The sequence below is a fragment of the Lissotriton vulgaris genome, chromosome 4_1 (assembly GCF_964263255.1).
Source record: "Lissotriton vulgaris chromosome 4_1, aLisVul1.2, whole genome shotgun sequence".
NCBI lineage: Eukaryota > Metazoa > Chordata > Amphibia > Caudata > Salamandridae > Lissotriton > Lissotriton vulgaris.
In genome coordinates this window covers 2,009,355,906-2,009,379,962 of record NC_141691.1, presented here as the reverse complement: position 1 = coordinate 2,009,379,962, position 24,057 = coordinate 2,009,355,906, and the positions used below count along the sequence as shown (strand labels likewise).

The 24,057-nt window shown below is 45.6% G+C and overlaps 1 protein-coding gene across 1 annotated transcript; it reads right to left on the bottom strand.

Moving 5' to 3' along the window:
- Nucleotides 1-11,194: 11,194 nt before the first annotated feature.
- On the bottom strand, nucleotides 11,195-23,584 carry PARK7 (Parkinsonism associated deglycase). The gene is made up of 6 exons (XM_086966356.1): nucleotides 23,373-23,584; nucleotides 15,774-15,875; nucleotides 14,655-14,714; nucleotides 14,177-14,246; nucleotides 12,061-12,147; nucleotides 11,195-11,698 (listed from the first exon to the last, which is right to left on the bottom strand). Exons 1-6 carry the CDS (start codon nucleotides 23,460-23,462, stop codon nucleotides 11,538-11,540), a joined length of 570 nt encoding a protein of 189 aa, XP_086822482.1. The 5' UTR covers nucleotides 23,463-23,584; the 3' UTR covers nucleotides 11,195-11,537.
- Between the last annotated feature and the right edge of the window lie 473 nt (nucleotides 23,585-24,057).

Sequence of the window (24,057 nt, the reverse complement as noted above, 5' to 3'; positions counted from 1 at the left end):
ACCCGACAGCCGTCAGGGTTACAGCCTCAGCTTTCATCCAGGCCATCTCATCGTCGGGGTGCTTACAAAAGAGGGTCTCGCCCGAAAATGGTAAGTTGGCCACCCTGTTGAGTCTCCGGCTTCAATGACGTAAGCTTCAGCCAACCAAGAACAACAAGAGAGAAAGGGTATGAATATTCACTCTTACACCCCTTTTCCTAGTATTTTTAAACAACAGAAGAGTGGAAAATAAGTAAAGAACAACCTCGAGTTAGTACACGAGGTATACAGAAAAGAGAAGAAATAAACTCGCAAAGGTGGGACAATACAAAGTAATTTTAAGAACCCTCACTCACCAACCTAGTGGTGACATGCTTCATCACTGGGTTCCCACTGGAAAGACCTAGTGTCTTTCCAGTGTGCTTCAACGCCTGTTTACAGCGGAGCTGGTTCTTGTGTGTGTTGAGGGTGTTTTTTAAAGCCAAATTAAGCTAAGTGAGTGCAAAGAAATTGGGAAAAAATTAAAAAGTGCAGATTCGTGACTTTCAACTATTTTATTAATAGTCCGATTTGCACTGGTTAAAAACAAGTATAAATGGGCCCATAGGTGTGGTCTCAGTGGTAAATTTGGTCAACATGTTTCTGCTTGTTGGGAGCCCGAGTCGCTCAGCTTTCATCAGGACCTTGAAATGTGATCCTCCGGTGGTGTACACGCCCTAAGGTGCACCCTGCCGTGAGGAGTTTGTGTGAAAAAAGAAAACGTTTTTTCCTTTTTATAGAAAAAGTATATTATACTTACGGCTGTAAAGCCATTCTAGACCCAAGCAGCAATTTTGCTGGAGTCGTGTACCTGTAGGGAAAGAAAGTTTCAGTAATTAGAATGAAACCGTCCCCAGTAAATATGGTGCTGTATCAAACAATATTAGTATGTCCCATCACCCGAAGAGAGAACACTCCTGTGTGGTGAACTAGTCACGGTGAGTGTTTTTTAGCCGTGATCACATTGTCTTAACAGGCACAAGGTATCAACACAGCCTGTTAGGAATTCTATGGGCCACTGAATCTCAAACTTCATGTGACATCAGTATCATACCCAACTGTTAACAAAGTGGCATCAATGGGTCACTATATTATATGTGTCCTCAAATTTCATGAGACATCAACATTCTACCCAACTGTTTACAAAGTAACAGAGTGGGAATGCTAAAAACGATAACAATAAGCTATCAGGTGCACTAGGATAATCTTTCACAAAAAACGGAGTTTTGGAAGGCTCCGTAGGTTAAGACATAGTAAAAATAACAATAAAAGAACAAATGGAAGACAAGAAAGTCCCTCTCAGAACTCACAGGAGGCACATCAATAAGTGTCCTCATGGGCAAAACGCGGTGTGAGGTGATCTTCACGCCGCATATCTGTGCAAACGGGTTGCCAAATAGGAGAGAAACAGATGAAAGCGTTCGGATTATAATATGCCCATTGCTCTCGTGGTGTCTTAGTGACATTAGGGCGTGAGCGTACGAGACTTCTTCTAGTACTTACATTTTTGCAGGCAACTCCCCTCTGAGTACCTGTTCGTGCACCACCGCGGCCCGGACTGAACGCCGAGACGCCGGCGCTGTTGGTACTAGTTCTTCCTGGTATTACCACGTGACCGACTAAGATCACGTGGTATATCACAAAAACGTCCTAGGTGTTTAAAGGGGACGTGTATGTTATCATTCCTACGGTGTTCATTTGGGAGTCAGGAATAAGAGTTCGACTAGCGAGACTTCTAATTTATTCCGAGCGTATTTAGAAGACAGTTTTAAGTCAATCCTAATCGGTAATCCTGATTGTCGGATATGGCTGAATGTTACAGCGTGGGCAAGATGGATTATTCCTATGTATAGGAAAGCGCTGCTTGTAACACCCATATGTACGGATATGTATACAGTGCAATACCTTATTCTAGGAAAAGGGGTTTGCTTGGGTCAGATTCTAGACACCCCGTAATTAAATCAGAATCACTATGCTGGCCATGACCGAAATCTGAGACAGAACCACACAACCTAGTCTTGTAAATGGCAATTTCAATGTTGTTAGAAGCATTTTGCAAGCATTGGTCTTATTCCTCATTCAGGGTGCATTTTCTCAAAACTCCAAAGGTTGCAAAAGGCTCCCAAAGGACATTTTTATCAAGTCTATCTGTATTATGGCCTTGGTGTCCCTCTATGTGGTGTAAAATATCGGGCTACAGAGATTATTAAAGAAGATCTGCAATAATGAGACCCCTATACTACATATAGGTGTCACCTACGGAGCCCGTGTATTAACCTTAAGAAGGGGTATATCAGCGTCGTAGTACAAGTCCCCAAGGAATGTCATCGTTAAGGCCTGAGCGGTGGCTGGACAGGCGATGAATCCACCGCTGTTCCTTCTCAAAAAGCATCTTCTCATCACCAGAAACTTGTTCCATGACAGTCCACCGCATGTCGTTAGGTGTATGATTTTTTTCTATGAAGTGAGCAGTCAACTTGGTAGTACTCCGTTTGCATCGAATGTTACTGCGATGCTCACAAATCCTGAGCTTGACGCGTCTTGTGGTCATACCAACGTAATTTAGACCGCAGGTGCAGATGATCAAATACACAACGTTGCTGGTATTATAGTTGGTATGACTCCGTTGTTCCCATTGTTTGCCAGGTTCCAAGCTCAGGTATTTGGTATGGGTGGTTAAATGGCAAATACTGCAATCGCCACATGGGAAATGCCCAATCACCGGTGGCAATCTCCAGGAGGATAGTATTGTAGGTTCCTGATTATTCTGCTTCTTCATGGGACGAGTGTGGACTAAAGAGTCTCTTAGACTAGTCGCTCTCTTATAAGAGAAGAGAGGTTTTTCCCAGTTCAGTTGGTTACTCATCACGATCTTCCAATTCTTTTGGATGCTTCGACTCACCACGTTGGACAAGCTGTTATACGTGGTTACACAAGTCAAAGGGACTTCCTCGGTGTTCCTCGGGTATGTCTCCAGCCAGGCATGACGTCTCTGGTTAACCCCATGGCAGTACCCGTGGGCTGCCAGGAGTGACCAATCCGCTGCTGCGCTGATCAGTTGGTTAGAGACCAGCAGCCCCCCATTCAAGATTTCCATGAAATCCTCCTTCTCCTTGGGAAGGAGGTCAGCGAACTGTTGGAGGGACTCCCAGAGCGCTCGATCGTACCTCCCCAACAACGCAGAGACACTTGCGGCCTTCATAGAGGTGGCGGCCGTCCCGCAGACCTTCCTGCCTGCCAAGTCCATCCAGCGGCTCTCCTTGTCTGGAGGCACTGTAGATGAGGGGGTGGTGGCATGTTGTTTTAGTGCCGCCGTCACTATCACAGATTTCGGTGCAGGATCCACCCTCAGAAATGCCGGGTCCGAGTCAGGAGCCCTGTATTTCTTTTGTAGCCTGGAGGGGGCTGATTTGGTAGTCGCCGGAGTGAGGAACAGTTCCATGGCAGGCTCCACAAATCCCGGCACTAACGGTAACAGAGGCCAAGACAATTGCTTTTTGTGAAGCGTCTCAAAGATGACTGAGGTCGTAGGCGTGGGCACTGTCAGCGTGATGCCCAGTTTGTTTGCCCCTCTCAGCAGCACATCCTGAAAGGATATGATATCGTCCACAGGTGACACCCTCATCCGAGGGGACTGACAGGGTCGGCGAGTAGTCCCTGGCGTTGGACGAGTCCGTACGGGACCTAGACCTGTCCCTCCTGTGGCGCCGTCTAAATCTTGTCAATGAACGACGGCGACTCCTTGATCTCCCTCTCCGTCCGGAGCAAGATCGAGACCTCCTATGTCTTGGGCGTTCTGCAGGTCTTTGCGGCGGAAGTTGCAGCGGCCTGACCGGGATCCTCGGAAGAGGCAGCCCTGTAGGCGGAGTCGGGGAGTGTGGCAGCGAGACCGACCTCGGTGGTGCAGGTGGAAGCTCATGAGGCGGTGGAGTCGGAGGCAGCCCATGAGGTGGAGGAGGAGGTAGCAGGTAGCATCGGGATCCGAGGGGGCGGATTCTTCGGCAACAGAGGCGGTGGTGAAGTAGACCTCGGTTTGGGTGGCGAGTATACCACAGAGTACACCGAGCCCGGAGACTCTACCCTCTTCTTCGTCCTCGCCTGACCTGACTGGGGAGACCGAGAGGCCGTGCCCCCTGTCGGTGAGCTGGAGGAGCTTCTGGCGCCAGAACGGCTCCTGGAGGACAATGCCTTCCTCTTAGGCTCCGAACGCCTCTTCTGCGTTGAAGAACGCCTTCTCGACGTCGAACGGCGTCTTAACGACGATGATCTAAGTCTCGACGTCTGAGTCCTTCTCCTCGACGTCTACGATCGCCGTCTTGACGTCTAAGTTCTTCGCCTTTTTCTCGACGTTGATCTTTGACGTCGTCGACTTCAAAGGCGAACGGCGGTGTCGCCTTGACGGAGAGCGTCGGCGTCGTCGTGACCTCTCTCGACGTCGATGGCTCAACGATGACGATGACACTGTCCTCAACGGAGGTTTTGATGTCAGTCCCCTCGACGTCGAACGTAGACGCCGCTTCGACCCAGAGCCCTGGGGAGACGGGGAACAGACAGTGGTCATCCTTCGACGCCGACGTCGATGGAGACCGGTGGCATTTTCTGGCCTTCTTTTCACTGGGGAGCCCCCCAGAGGCCTCAGCACGGGCAGATGAAGTAGTTCAAGCATGCCCAGACCCACCTTGCTGCTTCCTTTGCTCCAGTCCTTGGAGCCTGATCTTCTGTCTGTCCTTCAGGGTCCTGGAGGTGAAAGTTTGGCAGATCTCACACTCCTCAGGAACATGACTAGAAGGAAGACATAGGATACACACCCTGTGTGGATCGGATTTGGCCTTCTTCCTAGAGCACTTCGGGCATTTATCAAATAAGGCAGGCATATTTGATAAATGAGGGCTCAGAATTACTAGAAAAACCCCAGTAATAACAGAATGCACAAAAACACACTCTCACACTTTAAAAGTGCAAAAATTTTAAATAAACCCTAAAAGGGGATAGCTCAATGACCCAGGGTCCTGCTCGCAGGAGCTGGAAAAAAGAACTGAAAGTGGAGGGGACCTGCTGTGAATTCTGGGATACCGAGAGTTCTAGAAAGTTTCCTTAAAGGCACAGTATCCCTTTTTGAGCCACATAATGGCAGCCTATGGGGCTTGTCTGTCCACCCCTTCCTCTCTATCATTCCAGAGGCTTTCTTGGTAAAAGGGGAGGTTTTTTCTGTGTAAGAAACTTGGCAGGCTGTGCTGATGTTAAAATTGGTGGAATATCTAGTTGAAGTACTGGACGGTGTAGCCTTGGCTGCATTATCTGTCTTTAAATTCTCACTTAAGTGTCTATGCAGGACTGCACAAAAAGACAGCTTAAGAGATTATTTTTGATTGCTCCGGGGTCCCCGCACATGGGCGGGACTATTCACTAGATTATGACTATACAAAGAGTTCCCCTACTACAGAATATCAAGTTCCTCCTCAAATGTTAACTTCCTCTTTGGAGGCGGCGAAGCAAGGATTCGACCAGTCCCCTCCTGTATCTGGAGAAGCCAAAGAAGTGTTTGAGTCTTTTGGCTCAGAAGATTTCAGTACCAAGGCTTTCAGCTTTGAAGTTGGATGCTTGGTCAGAGCTGAGGCAGAAGTGGTTGTAGGAATCGGTCTCATTTATACTATACCAAAAAGAGGTATAGTGTGTAAAGAGTCCAGGGGATCCCCAGAGGCTTTACAAAGGCTAAAGCTGAAAATAACAATGCTCTCTTTCGTGGTAGTGTGGACAAGCAGATAGGCTTATAAGAGGCTAGTGCTAAGCATTTGTACACACAGGGGGCAATACATTAGAAACACACTCATTGAATACATCCGAGACCAATTTATAAAAATAATACTTGGTTATATTTATTTGGTAGAACCAAAAAAAGTAGTTTCAGGCAAATAAGTTATTCAATACAAATATTTCTATATACAAAAAGTAGATCGTGCCATTTCTGAGCTCAGCAATGTTAGCGTAAGGGAGGAAGAAAACATTCAGCATACCGGTAGGTAACATTGACTTACAGATAAGAGTCTACATGAGTTAAGGCAAGCACTGGGCAAGGTTGAAAACAGCACCAACAGTGCACAACCAGTGGCACAGGGGCAGCCGGGTGCAGGGTGAAAACACAGTGTCGGGCGCCCAATCAAAATAAATGGAGAATAGTAAAATTCGGACAGAGACTGCTTACAGGTAAGTAACAGCGGCATGGGAGACCAGTCTCCAGGGGTGGAGGCAAGCACTGGGCAAGGTCCAAAGCAGCACGAATAGTGCACCACCAGCAGCACAGAGGTGGCTGGATGCAGGGTGCAAACACAGCATCGGGCACTCAATGCAAGTCAAAGGAGAATGTCCAAATCGGAAAAGGGCTGCAGGCTCAGGCCAGGAGGCTGGTCAGGGAGAGGTAAGTTGTGATGCTCGGGGACGTAGGGACACCTTTAGTCCACTTCACCAAGGCCCAGGGGGCATCTTTTGATGTCAGACACAGTTAAGCTGAGCATGTCGTGGTTGAGGGGGGGGGGGGTCTCAGTGCAGAGGCTGCAAGAGATGTCAGGGAGTCCAGGATGGGCCAGCCCACAATGGACTTGGGCTTTGGAGTGCTGGGGAATTGTGTTGGTACCAGTGGGCCACTTCGACTCGGGTCAGAGGCATCGGGTGCAGAGGTGAAACCGGGTGTCAAGTTTCACAGTTCTTCAGGTCAGAGTCTTTGCTTGGAGGTTGTTGCTTTTGAACAGGTCAGCTCAGGAGGTCTTGGTCTTTGTCGAAGGCTGGCAGTCCTCCCAGGGTTTTGGAAGTTTCTGGACAGCAGGACGAGTGGACTTTGGCACGGGTTTCCATGAGGGCAGCAGACAGGCCAGTGGAGCTAGTGCCAAATCAGGGGCTCTCTTCTGTCTTTCCTGCTTTTGTGGCTCTTTGTTTTGTGTTTCTTCTTAGGTCAATAGTGCCCCCTAAATACTGAACTTAGGGGCATTATAGGGAAGTGACAGGTTGTAGTCAATGGACTACCTACTTAAGGGTGTCTACACCCTCTACATGACCACTTCCTTTGGGAAGTGGGTATACCCTGACCCTAGAATACTACTTACTCTCAAAACAAGATGTAGGAATTTGAACCGGGGGGGTTCACTTCAGCTCAGAGCACCTTAGGTGAGGCACTGGCTGAGAGTAGACACCTACTATTATCACTAGTTTTTCCGCCTGTCTTGCTGCCAAAAAGTGGAGCATGGGCAGGCAACTCCACTAGCTCGAGTTGCCAGTTATCGCAGAACAAAGGATGGGAAGCATTTGAGGCTTAAAGCCCTGCTATGCAGTTCCTGCAGGGGGGAGATGTTTAGCACCTCAGCCCAGATCAGGCTGTGTCTGACCCACAAGAGAAAAAGGCTCTCACCTCAGGGGGTCAGAAATATGTATAGAGGTGGCAGGCTGGTGCAGACCAGTCAGGCACACACTAGTGGGTTGGTAGATTTTTAGGGGGGCACCTCCGAGTACATGTTTTGATAAATCTACCACTAGCCTCAGTGTGAGTTTATCAAAATGAGATAAAGCCCATAAACTTGGTCTGACATCCCCTGGGCACTTGTAATATCAAAGAATGTACTTAGATATTACAGGTACATATCTGCTCAGTTGAGACCTCACATGAGGTATAGTGCATCCTGCCTTAGGGCTGTAAGGCCTGGTTATGGGATGACTTACTTATGCCTCATGCAGTATGGTGTAGGCATGGCACACAGGAATATGTGCCAGGTCGACTTCGCTTTTCTCTGCACAAAGACACGCAGGCTGCAGTGGCAGTGTGCATATGCTTGGTGAGAAGTCCCTTAGGATGGCACAATTTGTTCTGCAGCACTTAGGGACTCTTTAGTCACAAGGTCCTGGGTACCTTTCACTAGAGACCTATATGTGAGCTAAAGTGGTGCCAATAGTGGAAGCAATGGTACAGTTTAGGGAAAGAACACTGGTGCTGGGGACCTGGTTAGCTGGAACCCAGGTCACTTTCTGTCAAGCTGCATCACAAAATCTGGGGTACCATGTAAAAAAGGGCACTTTTCTACTGGGGTCAGCTGCTAACTTGGTACCAAAGCTCAGGTTGGCACCGAAGCATGTCCTCAGTCCGAAGAGGTAGATGCCGCCCGAAGGCTTGGCTTTTACAGAAATCCTTGGCGCCCGGGCATCCTAAACAGCTTTTCGGATCAGACTATGGCCTGGAGGCAGTGGCTGTCCGGCGACCACTATTAGCGGTAATGCCTAAAACAATGTGGTCGGCTTAAATGAAGAAGCAGGCGCTGGGGTCATAGTATTTGCGGGCTGTGTCTATGTCCAAGTCGGAGGCAAAGAAGTCGTTGATGGAAAACGCCTTTCTCTTCCTCAGCGGTTAGCTCTTCTTGAGCATGTTCCTCGCTGAAAGTGTCTGGAGTGTATTTTGTGGCTCTTTGGGGCATTTCCAGATGTCAAGCCCTTAGATCCCCAAGGCTTTTCTTAGACGAAATGCTTTACACATGTCGAAGTTGGCTTCCCGATGGTCATGTGAAAGACAGAGGTTGCATACGAGGTGCTGGTTGGTGTGAGGGTATTTAGCATATAAACGAGGGCAAAACATGAAGGGTGTTCATTCTATTAGAAACGCACCTTTAATGGAGCCAGTGACATGCGAGGAAGATAGGCCTGAGATGGGCAGCACCCCGAAGGGTGGTCAGTCGAAGCCTGAACCGACGAAGTTGGGGAATAGCGAAGAAATGGAAAAGCGCAATCGAAAACGCCTTCGTGGACAGTAAAGAAACTGAAGAATTGTACTGAATGGAGTCGAAACACAGAGCAGAGGCACGCTTGTCCAAACCCAACAGGGGAGAGAAAACAATCCAACAATGGAGTCAATGCCCAAGCACATTATCACCAAGAGGAGTCACTCGACCTCGTGACTCGAAAAACACCTTTGATGGAAAAAAATGCACAACTCCGGTTCCAACACTAGATTGCAGAAGTATGCAGAGCATGTGTATCTACAGACACACATGCCATCGAACAGCCCTTAATTAACTTGAGCATAGAGAGCTCATTAACGCCTTAGCTGCTGCAGTTATTTTGGCGCAGTGCTGGGCGTTCCAAAGAGTGGGCGGGGTCGAGTCGGCTGTTGAACGTTCGCAGCACCATCCAGGTAGTGCTCTGAACGTTCGTCGGCAGCAGCTATGAGGCTAAGAGATGGCAGGACCATGTAATCTGCATATGTAGTGAAAGTGCTATTGGAATCTGCGCTATTGTGGCGCCTCACCAGTGCATAAGAACCGCTCCTTCTTTCGTGTCCAACAATCATGATCAGACCAGTTAGTTACCAATGTGATTATTGCCACTCACATGTTCAACATTCTTAGTAGTTATCCTAAAAGGGGAAATCTCCTCAATAGTTTGTTAAAATAGAATCAATACCCTTTTATCATCAATCTCTTCGCCCAGCGTCATCAATATCTTCTCAATGCTAGGCTGGATTACATTTCACAAATCCTGCGTAAAAAAGATTATATTATTCAGGATTCTACCTCCCTCAAATGCTCTTTCAGGCGTAGGAGCTTCCAGATTGTTTCCAACACAGAGAGATACGACAAATGGGTTATGGTCCCGGTCTGTGTGTGGTACTACCAGCATATCCCTCACCACGGACCAGGATTCAATATTGACTAAAATAGAACATATAATGGTTGATCCTCTATTGCCAATGAAGGGCACATTTGCATGGGGATCAAAAGGGGTGCGGTCAGTAAGGTGTTTTATGCCGTATGTCAGAAACATTGACCTAAACCCTTCTGCCCCGGTGCTTGCTAACCCCCATTACTTCCTATAACTGCTTCACGTATTCATCATGCAATATCTTCCTCTGGGAGATTACTCCCTTCAATATGACATGTCTATGCGGTATTAAAATTTCCACATATTGGTATACTATGCTGTAGTAATTCTCTACAATCCGATCCAGCCCTTAGGATTGATTCCTCAAGAGCATTCAACACAGATTTACCTCTATTTTTCCTCCCTGGGGTACATAGACATTCTTGGCATCCACGACCCCTTCCATTGGACGATTCTCACCCAATGTAATATGCTCTATATTGCTAGATATAATTATACGGACGATGCGACTCATGATTGTAGATAGTTCAGGAGGACACCCATATGCGTAGGCCACCCAGTGGGTGACCCATGTTCTGTTTGAGTGCAGGAGCATAGTACGTGTTCTAACCCTCCAAGGAAATTTCAACAGTGGCTCTTGTCTCCTGAATGCAGCAGATGTCATTTGATCAAATAAATGCTCGTTGAGAAACTGAATACATTTCTATGAATAATTCTTCATGTTTTGGATTCTCTGCTCCTCATTGTCCTATTCGGATATCTCTCCCTGTGACAGGGTAGACTGGTTAGAGATAATGCTAAACCCTCCCCCTACATTCCAGTGAAGTAGCTGCCCTACAAGCAACAGTGCTGCTTGCTTAAGCTGCTGAGAGCCATGCCCAAGTGTTGCCTGCGAAATCAAACCTTTTCTAAACTATGAAAGGTTTGAGGGCATATGGTTCAAACTTTGAGGAAGGTGACCAATAAACCGTTATTAGTTGACGAAAATCTTCTCTCAGTATTAAGTATCCCCACCCAGGAATTGGGGTCACTAAATCCCTGTCCCCCAGGTTTGAATTCCCAGGTGATTGGATTTAGTGACAGTAATTCCTGGGTGGGGAAACGTTAGTATTGAGAGAAAAGATCCACTGCAACTAACGGGTTTATTGTCACCTTCCTCATAGTTTGGACTATAAACGTACAACTCTTTCATGGTTTTGAAATGTTGAATATCCCTTCCATGGCATGCCTTTTATCGATGTTTTGCTATAAGTAAGAGCGGTTCATGTCCTTTGCCAGTTATGCAATATTCGCTTCTCATGCTACTACCTACGAAAACACGTGGACTTTTCTGGCCTCTATTATAAACTGCACACATCACCAATCTCAGATATGTCCATTGCACAGAGGAGGAAACATTTAATGTCTTAGCATCTGATAACACTCCTTCATTCACAAGATTTTCTTTTTTAATAGATAAAAATAAGTAATACCTAAAATATGGATGGCAAAACTACAACCAGAAACTATTTTCTAGGACACCTCAATAAATACAATACATGCCTTTCAAAACAAAGTTCAGTTTATTCTTTATTTAAAGCAAAACCATAAACCTCATTGGAACTTAAAGAAACATTTTACGTCTGTGTCTTAGAGTGAAATACATACTCAAAGGAACATTTGGAGAGAATCATATGCTATTTAGAGCGCTAGGAAGCCAGTACCAGAGACTGCTACACAAGACACGCCAGTTTGTCGCAGTCAGACTTTGTGGTAGGAGGTTTAAGGCAGACCCAACATAAAATTCAAAATGTTGCCGCAAGCCAGAAAAATGTGTTCTTTAAAGGAGGGTGAAATAATTTAAGTGCTCTTGTGGTCAAAGTGCTTCTGTGGCTGTCGAAGATGGACTAGTCCTTGAGGACAAGGGGAGCCTTTACTTTGCCAGCGGTCTCCGGGCCCAACAATGCTTCTACTATGGTAAGGGCAAACTCAAAACTGGTGCCAGGGCCACGGCTAGTGATAAGGTTTCCGTCCTTCTGCACACGACTTTCAGAGTATTTGTAATGATCTGGGATTGGGAGCAAAAAGAAAAATGGATGAAATGCCAGGCAAAGTAGCAGGGGAAACACACACACACACACACAAAATAATCATACCCATGTGATAAATGAACGTAAGCCTCACTGAAAGGCTGTAACGTTTGGGAATTTTATGTGGTACACTAAACTCAAACCAGTAATTCACTCCAGCTAGAAGTCACACAGACGTTTTCATGCAATGACCTAACATCAAGTCCATGGATGCAGAGAGCAGACTTGTACAGATAGGGGCATCATGTCACATGTCACTTGCAGTGCTCCACCTGCAGCAGACCTCCCAGCTCTAGGCTTCAACCGCCACATGCTCATTATGAACAGCCATTATCCTTACCTCCAGCCATCATTTTATCTTTGGCTAACGGATGTGTGGTGACTGTTTTCCCAAGGTGTATTCCATGTGCCAACAGAGCGGTGGGGCCTATGAAGAAGAGAAGTGGAGAAGTGTTAGGACATCAGAACACAGTGGTCAACAACTTCCTGACTACTATGACACAAAGATGATCTGTTGGTGTGGAGAACAAGTCTAAGCATGATAGAAAACGGGCTCAGGTATTGACTATTCTGGAAGAGAAGGGTGTCACTGAAAGCAGCAAAGTGCAACTTTGGGCTGGAAAGTGCGGAATATTTAGGACACTTGTTGTCTGCCCATGGTGTGGAACTGAAGGAGAACTTGGTGAAGGCCATTTTTGAAGCCCCTATTCCAGAGGGAAAGGAGCAGTTGCGATCTTATAAGGCCTTATGGAATTCTTTGCACGATTCATTCCCAGGTGTGATGAGAAAACACATGCTTTGCATGCCCTTCTCAAAAAGGGTGAGAAATATATATGGGATGAGGAGTGTGGTGGTGAGTTTGAGGACATCAAAGGTTTAGTGGCTCTCAAGCCTTTGGGTAGCATGGATCCCATCCTCGTCACCCGTGAAAGGAAGCACCAAAACCGGGTAGATTTTACTTCTTTATGGGCTCCTTCTTACATGACCGGCAGGAAAAGAGGTTACAGCCACCTGCAAGTATTCCATACCATTGCATTCTAAACCATTATGATGCCTTGGATTCCAAAGCAGAACCCAACACTAGACACATTTATAATGAAGTGAATAATTGTTGTTGTAAGACACTGCATGGCAAACACAAACTAAAAGCCTTAACAAAACAGTAACTGTTGCAAGTCAACTCAGGTAAGACCGATGAGAAAGGAATCTCACAAACCATCAGAGCAATAACTCCTTCAACAGCCTAACATGAGATGATTGATCAAAGCTGAAGATGTGAATTTCAAACACTAATACAGTAATAAAAAGGCATGAACTTAGGGCTCCTGGCGCTATACTGCCACCATTGGATGGCCATGTCTTTTACAACCCCAAGTCCGGTAGGATTGTAACTTACCTAAAACAGATTGTGAGAGATAATTCAGCACACATTCGCACAATAAACAAGGTTTAAATAAATGTAAGCAGTAAGACTGACCCCCACAAGAGAACTAGTCCATCTAGATGTTTACATCAGATGCCACGCAAGTGACAAACCATAATATCCATTAAACACCGAATTTATATTACTTTTAACATGAATTGCAAGCAGTCTAACCAAAAGAACACACGTGGCAAGTGCCAAACAAGTACAGCCTCCTTTTTAGAACTGGTTTAGAATCCCCAACCTTAAATAGTGTGATATTTATTATTGGCTATGTTTACTGAACAGGCCAGTTAACTCCCCTGCTCCAGCACGCTGGCTGTCGAAGGCGGGCTCACTGGCATCCATCTGAAATTACTGCAACTGTAACCATAGCTGTAGCTTTTTCGGCTCTACAATTAAACGGCCAGAGAAAGGTCAAACGGCAACAGGTTTGTGTTACAAAGAAGTACAGAGAAAAGTGTCAGTCAAACTCGGCGGCCTTCACATTGGAACCTGCTGAGTGCTAGGCAAACAGTCATGATCTGGTCACCACTGTGAGAATACGTAAGATATCTTTAAGTCACAAAATTTCAGCCACAGACATTTGCGGACAGGCATAGTCGATAAAATACCTATTTAATGGGTCATAGCTGCATTCTTTGCCCACTAGAGAAGAGAACATGGTTTCCTACACACCACACTAAGCTGCATCTCTGAGCAGCTAAGCATTGTTCAACCACTCCACTACCACTAGGTACACAAGTGGCCTTGATCCGCTATAAGTGAATAGCAAAATAAAGAATGATGTTTAATAGATTGGTGCAAAACAAAACTACGTGCTCGTGAGGCAAGCAACATGTGGCAAACGCAAACTTTTGTATGAGACGGAACTTACTCAAAGAATATATTAGTTGAATATTATTACCAAACAAGCTATGGGTAAATGGAATGCCTGTGACAGGGCTGTAAATGTGACGCAGAGAAAATTTTACAAATGTAAAAACAATTATCCAGCCAGAATCCATACATGTTTCATTAAGCAGATTCATACCTGCACAGATTGCAGCGATAAGTCCCCCGCTGCTCTCCTGGCTCTTCAATACCTCTTTTACTACAGGAGACTAGATGGAAGAAACCAGTTTATTAAAGAGAGAATCCCGAACAAACAACTTGTCACAAAAACGGAAGAAAAAAGCCTTAGCTATTAAAAATAAAAATACACACATTGACCCTCACCCGCTCACAAATGCAGCATTATTAATGCCACAAACTCAGGGTATTGGGAACAGGGGATATCTAGGACAACGGAGGGAGCTGTGAAACATTATAAGTTTTGAGTATGAAGCAGCAGCACAATTTGTGCTATGCCATAGTTGCGTACCACAGTCACACAGAGGTGCAGTACTGGCATCTAGAGTACTGAGAGATTATCTGCAGTACAACATTCCCAACGAAGGAGGATTAAAAAATAATTAAAACAAATAATCCTAAATATGTTAGTTGCAGAAAGATATATATATATATTTTACCTCCGATAGATTCTGAGCACCAAGATTACCTCCTGGTAGAACCACAACATCATAAGGCCCCTGAAAGAGAAACATCTAACGTTAAACAACAGAAGTACCATATCTACCTAGAAGCCTCAGGGACTTGGCAGATTTCGTTTCCAGGGCACTCGCTGTAGCTTGAAGGAAGAAGCTGAGAGAACAGACTGCAGAAGGGCCAACAAGCATTTGTTCCGAACATAGAATCTCACACTTGCTTCAAACCACACCATACTTGCAGGCATGTCAAACATGTTATTGAAAGAGAAAGAGCAGGAGAGTAACATTACATGCCACACAATCAAAACTGGGAGTTATAATGTCTTACATCTCCATTAACCAATAATATAAGAGACACGGGAAGGGTAGGGTGGTATTAACTCAAGATACTGGAATGCAACCTCAGTCTCAGATCAGTCACAGGCTTTTTCAACACCATTGGAAGATTAGTGGGGTACGTGTGACAACAGTCAGCACATTAATCGTGTACGGTGGTACGCAACAGGCCAGTTTGGCTTCTGGTCAGCAGTATTCACATTTTATTGCACACTGATGCAAATGCCAAAGGGATACTGGTATAGAAGTGAACATGTCCAATAACACATGTATTTACAAGCCTAGAGAATGTAAACTGGTATCAGGATTCGACATGGTCTCAAAAGTAAATCTACACTGCACATCACACCTTTCCATATACTATAGTGGCTCTAGGATCGTGGTACAAGAGGAACAAAAACTATGCTTGACTTCAACGACTTAATATGCCTGCCATTACCATGTAACTAAACAGATTTGTGGCAGAGAAAAGGAATGGGCTTTTCCTATTTCACTCCTAAAAACCTTCCCTGGTTATTCACAAATATAAAAGAATAACAAAAGAAATTGGACTTTCTTGCGTCTAGGCCACAAGGAGGATGTGCTTTTGATGGGTCAATACAGAAGGCATCCCCTTTAGAACACGAGATACGAAGCATTACAATCACAAATCAAGGATTTGCTGCTTGCTAGTGGCTGTGCAAAAGCTTCCACAAGAGCATATGGCTCTCAGTCAAAACAGTGATCCTGCTGGTCTCCCGCCCCCAATCCTATAACTAAACTTACCTCCTTCCTGGCTTCTTCAAGGCTTGTGTCTGGACATATAACAACATCACGGCTACACTGGACCGGATCCTTTCCCGCCAAGCCAGCGATGGTCACCTTAATCTGAAATTCAAGAAATATATGCAATCAGAGACAGAGATTGCAAAGGGAATGTTGCTATTCCAGGACAGTGACATCAAACTGAGTCGACTGCATGTGGAGAGGCATGCACATCACTATATTACAGTAAAACCCCAACGCCACTAAAGAAGGGAACCTAAATCGTCTACCTGACGACCTACCAGGCAAACGTTGGGTGAGAAATCCACACCCAAACCAACTCGAGCGTAACATCCTAAAAATGTTAAAGGATGCTGTTTTGACAGGAGTCTTGTGGAAAAAAGAGTATCCTACATAACAGTGTTAAATCAGAGGGCTCACAGGTCCCCTTATTGTGAGGCACTTATTCAAACTGACTTCTCCGCCACAAATGGGAAACCAGAGGACTGTGAAGTAAGTGTAAAGGCGCCAATGTTCAAGCACTAGAATACCGATCACAACTTTGAAAAGAAGCAGAAGCGCTACTTTATTCTTTTTTTTTTTAAGTTGACAATTACACAGAAGTATTTTGTTACAATACTATCTATCAAAAGCAAGCCAAAGCAACCCACAGAATAGCCAGATATGTGCCATTATATGGTTTGTTTCTTCCATTGACGCTTTTCTATTTTAAAGGATAACTTTTGTGCGTCAAGACTCACTGTCCCATTGTACTTGGTGTAGGAAGCGGTCTCTGTTAATGGTATACCACTAGGTGGTTATATTGTGCACAGATTCCACAGATTCCCCGGATGTATACAGGGTTCAATGTAAAACCCAAAGTGCTCTAATAGTTGTAGTGTGGCCTAACACAGAGGATTGTAAGACATTTATTACACAACATTAACCTATAAGGGACACATGAATCAAAAAAAAAAGAAGTCCACACCAATTTTATAGAAATAAACTTTGTTAGAGTTTTATTTTACTATTCTACTCGAGCTCGGCGGGGACGGGTAGGTCACGCAACTTGGATACAGGCAGGATGAGCCTCACCTAAGGGCCCTCCCTGATATCTTTTCCCGCCGACCCTCATGTGGCATGTAGTCCCCAACCTAATGGCATAGGATACTCCACAGAGGTAACACACATTACATACATGACATGAGCATGTTCCCTCTTTTGACACTCCTTTCACTTGTTTTATGGTCCTGAAGAATCGCGGGTAACTTGTCCCACTGCGAGAAACATGTTGACCACTTATGACCTCTAGTCTTTACCAGCGTCACTCAACCTAATTGTGTTGACACCTAGTAAGCTAGTTCCACGTTTTAATTGTAGCCAGGGGACCCCCAGAATAAAGTTAATTCCGGTACCCCCAGTTACATTTTAGCTCTCAGCTTATCACCACATACCTTCTTGCCCACACACCCCCACTTCACCATAAGGCTGTTGGATAAAAGATCTCCGCCAAAGAGCCCCTCTTGAGGTGAGCCCGTCGGGGATTGCACCGCCTCCCCGACGAGGAGCAAACGCCGATGATGAAGCATGACATCCCTCGGGGTGTGTGAGGCAAATACATCCAACACAATGGATGCCCCAAGGTGCCACTTTTACACCTTTGGTCATGCCAGCTAAACCTCCCTCGAGTCTACATAGGAACAGTACAGCAATCCCCCTCTTGCATTCCTTGTACCAGATACGGACACAAGCAGTTACTGGACCTTCCACCACCCTGAGTGGTAATTGGTGTCCGTTGATCAAACGATCAGTCTTCCTCCCTATTTCTTGATAAATAGTTTTATTTTAAGACCAAGATCTTCACAATAAGGTAAGTATGTGTTGCAGAAAAAATACTTAAGACTTTCAAAAGTTGATTGGAAATTGCACTAAGACTGCAATGTTTATCCTATGGAGGAAAACAAAAATACAGTTATGCAGGTAAGTACACCACTTACATTTCCAGTCCTTGGGACCAAAGCTCAGAAAGGGGCAAAAGTCAGGTGAGTACCAAAACTGCACTACCAGTTCCACAGGGGCGCCGGGTGCAGAGGTCAAAATCGGATTTCGGGCCAATGAGTTTCAATGTAGCCTGGGGGTGCTCAAAGCTACCCTGCTTGCAGGTAGGTAAATTGGTTGCAGGGTCCAAGCTTTGGGGGCAAGATCAAGCACTGGGGCCACAAACCAGCACCAAACACGCCACAAAGCAGCAACACAGGGATGTCCTGGTGCAGGGTGCAAATACAGAGTCTGGGACCCAATGCTTTTCAATGGAGTATTTGCTTCGGACAACCAGGCTGCAGGTAACACACCAGAGACTACAGGAGGGAGACTAGCGACAACTGACATGAGTAGAGCTGTAGGGTGGTCGTAGGAGCACCGTTAGTTCAGCTCATCACTTGGGAGGTTCCCGATTTTAAAGATTGGTACACCAACTACCTCAGTGATTGGTATTAGTGGGCCCACTATGGCACCTTTTAGGACATTTGTTAAACGGCAAATGTAGGATATGTTTTCTTTGAATAAGTCCATTCGGAGTTGGTGCTTTTTCTTGGGGGGCATGTCAATTGTAAGAATGACATCCTTAACATCAACTGAGTGACTCAAAAGGGAGAACAGCACAGTGATCATAAGTTTTTTTCTCAACGAGATCTTGCTCAGAGCAATCTGGGTCGAGGATTTTAGTAAAGTGCTCGACCCAGTCTTTAACTTGGAAGAGGGACTCAACCTTCCACCTTTCATAATCAGAGAGATGAAAAAAAAAATGAAGGGGGTCAACTTTCCAGAAAGCCATACTGTTTTTTAATTTCCCTGCAGCTTCTAAGTCCTCCTAAGCTTTCGATAGAATTTCTGCTTTTTTATGGCTAGGATTTCCTTGTAGCCAAGTCCATCAGTGAGGATTTCATCCTTAGAGCGTGAATATTTACTGAGGGCCGATTTACATTTTTTATGAGCAGCTGTGCACGAATGATTAACCAACAGAGCTGCTATTTGCTGTTGGGCGGTTTGTGTCCAACTAGCATGGAAGCGATAGAAGAGCACAATGAGTTAAACTCTTCTAAGATGATCCGAGGATCTTCACCTTGGCTTCCGCTTACTGAAATTGTATGCCAATTATCTTTTATAAACTCACAAATAAATTGCTCATTATTAACTTTCTCCCATTTAATTCTGACCCCTTTATTCTTTGTGTTTTAGATTTCATGACTTTTGACCTGGGTCTGCCTCCCATTAAGTTAAGGTTGAAAAGTGTGATGAGCAAATTGTGATCGCTGCAACCCATTGCAGTCACTGCAGCATACAGAGACCTTAAAAACGTCCACAATACAATAAATAACGCCCTCACTGGAACAAATCCCATGAAGTCTATAAACGTTTAACCCTCTTCCAAACCTCAGTTAAACACTGAAAGGGGCTAATTTAGGATTTCACAAGGGGGCATTAATGGCTCAAACCAGAGCACATGCATTTCCATTACTGAATAAACAGGATAAGCCCTTTTCGTAACACAACACTGCACATTCCATTACTCAATACAACAATGCCATTATTCTATTACTGGGCACAAACAGACCACATTCCTTCCCAATAACAAATCAGCAGACTGATTCCATCTCTGAAGCAAAACACTGCACATGTTGTTCCACTATCAACAGTGCGTCCTCTTTTTAGTACTGAATTTATCAGCACGTTCTTTCCCACTACAGTATGAAATCATGAACGCTCCTTTGCTTGAATGGGAGTTCCTGTTTCAGAATAAAACTGCACGTTCCTTTCACTTGATGACAAATGTGTATATTCCTTTCATCCTGAATGAAAGGATGCATGCCTTTTCCATTAATGAACTCAACCTTGCATTTTTACCACCACTTGAATAGAATATTCCCTGTGCCTTGAGCGTACTAAACAAAATAACGCACATTCCTTTATAATCTGTTAATAGAAAGGTTACTTGTATTAGCCCTTCTGTAGTAAAGGAGGAACTAGCCGGCCAGAACGTATAAGCAGCCTTGGCTCAACCTGACTCTTCGCTGTGGGGCTCTATAAAAGTATCGGTTTCAGGCTTTACTTGTTCCAAAGTTCGTGAGTAGCTGATGGTAGACATCTTAACCAGTTCATTGTATATTCAAGATGTGTCAGATGTATGCTCCGCTCACGTGGTGTGTGGGACAGCCTAATTACAGAATAAAGTATGTATTCCTTCTTATTAATAAGGAAACCGTGCACAGTTTCTTCTGTCACATGAAAAGAATACGTCAATTGTTGATTACTGAACAAAACTGGACATTTTGATACCTGAATAAACCATAAAAATAAAAAGTGTTATTAATGCAATATGGTCATCGTTAGCTTGCAGCATGACACAGAGGAGCAAAACGGACACAACTGACATCTGTAATTATATGCATGGACTAGAATCCCAGTAAGGCAAACAACTTCCCTCCTTCTAAGGCAGTACATTTAGGACCATTAAATTGGATGGCAGTAAACAGCTTTTATTTGCAGTGCTTTAACGTGGAAGTGCGATATGAACCACTTATAAATTAAGTAGTTATATTGAAACAAGCATTGGCATAGCCAATAGGTCTCGCTTTTGGGACCTTATCAGTGTTTAGCCATGCAACACTTATTGCTGTTTAATCAAGGATATTGTGCTGGATAACTAAACATTTATAATGTCCTAAAGGCGAGACCGATCAGCGATGCATTGGGGGGGCATATAAGTATTTAGGTAGAGCTTTTGACTTTGCCAATGTTTCTAAGCTGTGCAGTAGAGAAGTGTTAGACAACAAAGGTACCAGAGGGTCTCAAATAAATGTGCCCACTAATTAAGAGAACCAACCGAGAACTCACCCCTACTCACAGGTAATGTCACAGAGAGTTCTCCAAGGATGAGGAAAAATACCCATCAGTCACCATTCGGATCCGCCCTTCATCATTTGGGATTTTATCCGTACCACCCGTCAGAGGTTTTTAGTACTCTCCTCAGAGGTCAACCCGGTGGTAGGGGGTATCCTCAGTGAGTACGAGAGACAACAGTGTGGTATACCACTCGATGTAGGTGAGTGGCAGGAAAAGTGGGACTGGGGTGTGCAGTGCAAAAAGAAGTGTGAAAAAAGAAGAAACCAAGGAAAAGTGTGTTTAAAATTGGTTTAGAAAAAGCACTAGATGAAGATTTATTCCAGATGTGCTTAACATACCAATGTTAAAAACAATGCGCCTGCCAACTGTCCAGTTACGTAGACAGCCTCAGGTCAATGTGGTCGACTAGTTTCAGCAATTGTAGGACAGTGTTGTCCTTGCTTTCATCAGGACCAGAATTAAAATGCTACTACACCAAGTGAAGAAGTGAATCAAAGGCCAAAAGTGACACCAAAAAAACATAAACAAGTGCACACGGTCACCTGAATGCTCCGGGTGCCCTTACAGTCTGTGCAAATCCCTTAATCTGTAAGGTTGGCTAGCCTCACCCCACCTGGCAGAGGCTCAGGGGAATTGAAGCACTGCTCTAACCGTCGGTACTCCTGGCCGGCGTCCTGCCACTCACCTACATCGAGTGGTATACCACACTGTTGTCTCTCGTACTCACTGAGGATACCCCCTACCACCGGGTTGACCTCTGAGGAGAGTACTAAAAACCTCTGACGGGTGGTACGGATAAAATCCCAAATGATGAAGGGCGGATCCGAATGGTGACTGATGGGTATTTTTCCTCATCCTTGGAGAACTCTCTGTGACATTACCTGTGAGTAGGGGTGAGTTCTCGGTTGGTTCTCTTAATTAGTGGGCACATTTATTTGAGACCCTCTGGTACCTTTGTTGTCTATTAGTTCTGTTGGGGATAGTACCCAGAGCTTGGTCTTTAAACCTCCCCTAGGTCCTCCTCTACCGTATTGTTTTGCAGTAGAGAAGTGTGCCTGCTGTGCAGCATGATGACAAGTTGCAATTGAAAAGTGTAAGAAGCACTGAGTGATGCTGTGGTGGTGGTGCCGACTGATGCTGTGGTGGTGCCGACCGATGCTGTGGTGGTGGTGCCGACTGATGCGGAGGGGTCGCTGCCGAGCGATGCGGAGGGGTCGCTGCCGAGCGATGCGGAGGGGTCGCTGCCGAGCGATGCGGAGGGGTCGCTGCCGAGCGATGGGGAGGGGTCGCCGCCGAGCGATGCGGAGGGGTCGCCACCGAGCGATGCGGAGGTGTCGCTGCTGAACGATGCGGAGGTGTCGCTGCTGAACGATGCGGAGGTGTCGCTGCTGAGCGATACGGAGGTGTCGCTGCCGAGCGATGCGGAGGTGGTGGTGCTGAGTGAAGCTGTTGTGCCGTTGACTGATGGTGTGGTGGCCCCGAGTGATGGTGTGGTGGCCCCGAGTGATGGTGTGGTGGCCCCGAGTGATGGTGTGGTGGCCCCGAGTGATGGTGTGGTGGCCCCGAGTGATGGTGTGGTGGCCCCGAGTGATGCCGCGGTGGCCCCGAGTGATGCCGCGGTGGCCCCGAGTGATGCCGCGGTGGCCCCGAGTGATGCCGCGGTGGCCCCGAGTGATGCCGCGATGTACACACCTGTTAAACTAATGTTCACAGCGCATGAGACCCCCTTCTTTTCTTTTAATCTGAAGCAACTCAATGTTATCATTAACAGTGCAGGAAGGGTATTCTTCATCATAGAATATGGGGATTGTTTTGATAAAAGTAAAACAAAGCTTGTCAATGTTGTCCCAAATAGCTCCCACGGGCCACGCCCATGTTTTGCAAATGCATAAGTATGGGACCTGTGATGCTCAGCACCAATGGGTGAGGGGTCAAAGTAAGAAAATAGGGTTACAATATTGTTGGACTTTCATGCCGACGTAGCATATAGACAATAATGTACACACCTGTTAAACTAATGTTCAGAGCGCATGAGACCCCCTTCTTTTCTTTTAATCTGAACTTGCAACTCAATGTCATTAACAGGGCAGGAACAGGTATTCTTCCCCACAGAATATGGGGATTATTTTGATAAAAGTAAAAAAAAGCTTGGCAATGTCGTCCCAAATAGCTCCCACGCCCATTATTTGCAGATGCATATCGTGTGACCTCGACCCGAAGGGAGCGCCTTACATGAAAACCAAATACATTACTTTGCCGGGTCCTACCCCCATGCTTTCTCTTCATCTATGCTCTCTATTCCTCCTCACCCCAATACTCCCTTTTCCCCCCCAACTCCCTCTTGCCCATGCATTCTACTTCCCCCCTCCACATAGTATCACCGCCCCCAACCCACGAAATCACTGCCCTGCAACTCGTACTAGTTCTGTTTCCAAGCGGGGAGAGGATGTGGACTTTCGACCAGAGCTGCCGACTTTGGTCCTGGAGAACCAGGTTCAAGTCTCGGCGTCGGCTCAGCATGCTGTGATTCTGGGCAAATCGCTTTATCTCCTCCGAAAAAAAAAAATCAGTGGGTGTGTTTAGTTTGTTCCATGTTATGAATGCTGGCTTCTATCTTGTTACAGAATGTGTCCTTGTGTAACGTAACCGGTGCTCATATTAAGTGCAACATAACTCTGCAAAAAATATTCCCTCTCCTTTACCCCTGCCCTCACTTACCCCGGCCCTCCGCATGACGTCGGCCGGGATAACGGTCTCCATCTCCTCGGCCCCTTTGGCCAGGATGAGCAGTGCCCTCTTGGTCACCATGACGGCTCCGGTGAAACTTTTAACCGCTGACAGAAGGAGCGCGCCCTCAGCTGCAGCAGACCTCGACCCAGACGAGGGAAGCAAGGCAGGTGCTGCTGTCAGGTTTACGCTGCCCCTCCCCCTCCATCATGAGAGGTGGCATGAGAGCGGCCATCTTGGAATAGTGCCTTCCTTACAGCGCCCCTGCCAATTCCTGCTTTCAAATCACATATTTAGCTGAATATAATCATCAATGTGCATCTTTAACTATTTCAAAAGTCATAAAACGAATATAACGCACATTGACTTTCATATATAAAAATATTAAAGTGAAATATTTACTTCGGGACTCATATGTCAGGAAATGCTAAAAAGTGGGAGTTTTAAAACAAAAGATTAGATTTCAACTTAGAAATCTATATTAACAGAATATTTGAGGATATACAAAAGCTCAACAGCACTTTAACGTGGCTACATATTGTACTGTAAATGGCGGCGCGAGCTTTGGCCGACACCAAGGAGGACTCTGGTCGGAGAAACTGTGTAGGGAGTATTAGTCCTCAAAGGATTGGAGTAGTTTGGCAGCAGTCACGGACTGGTTTGAGATTGGTTTTAT

Bases quoted from the DNA above. Each gene is read 5' to 3' on its own strand.
- PARK7 (XM_086966356.1), bottom strand. From the start codon at position 23,462: ATGGTGACCAAGAGGGCACTGCTCATCCTGGCCAAAGGGGCCGAGGAG. The intron at 15,876-23,372 runs GTAAGTGAGGGC...CTTGAATTTCAG, and splicing joins ACGTCATGCGGAGGGCCGGG to ATTAAGGTGACCATCGCTGG. The intron at 14,247-14,654 runs GTAAAATATATA...TCTTCCATCTAG, and splicing joins GTGCTCAGAATCTATCGGAG to TCTCCTGTAGTAAAAGAGGT.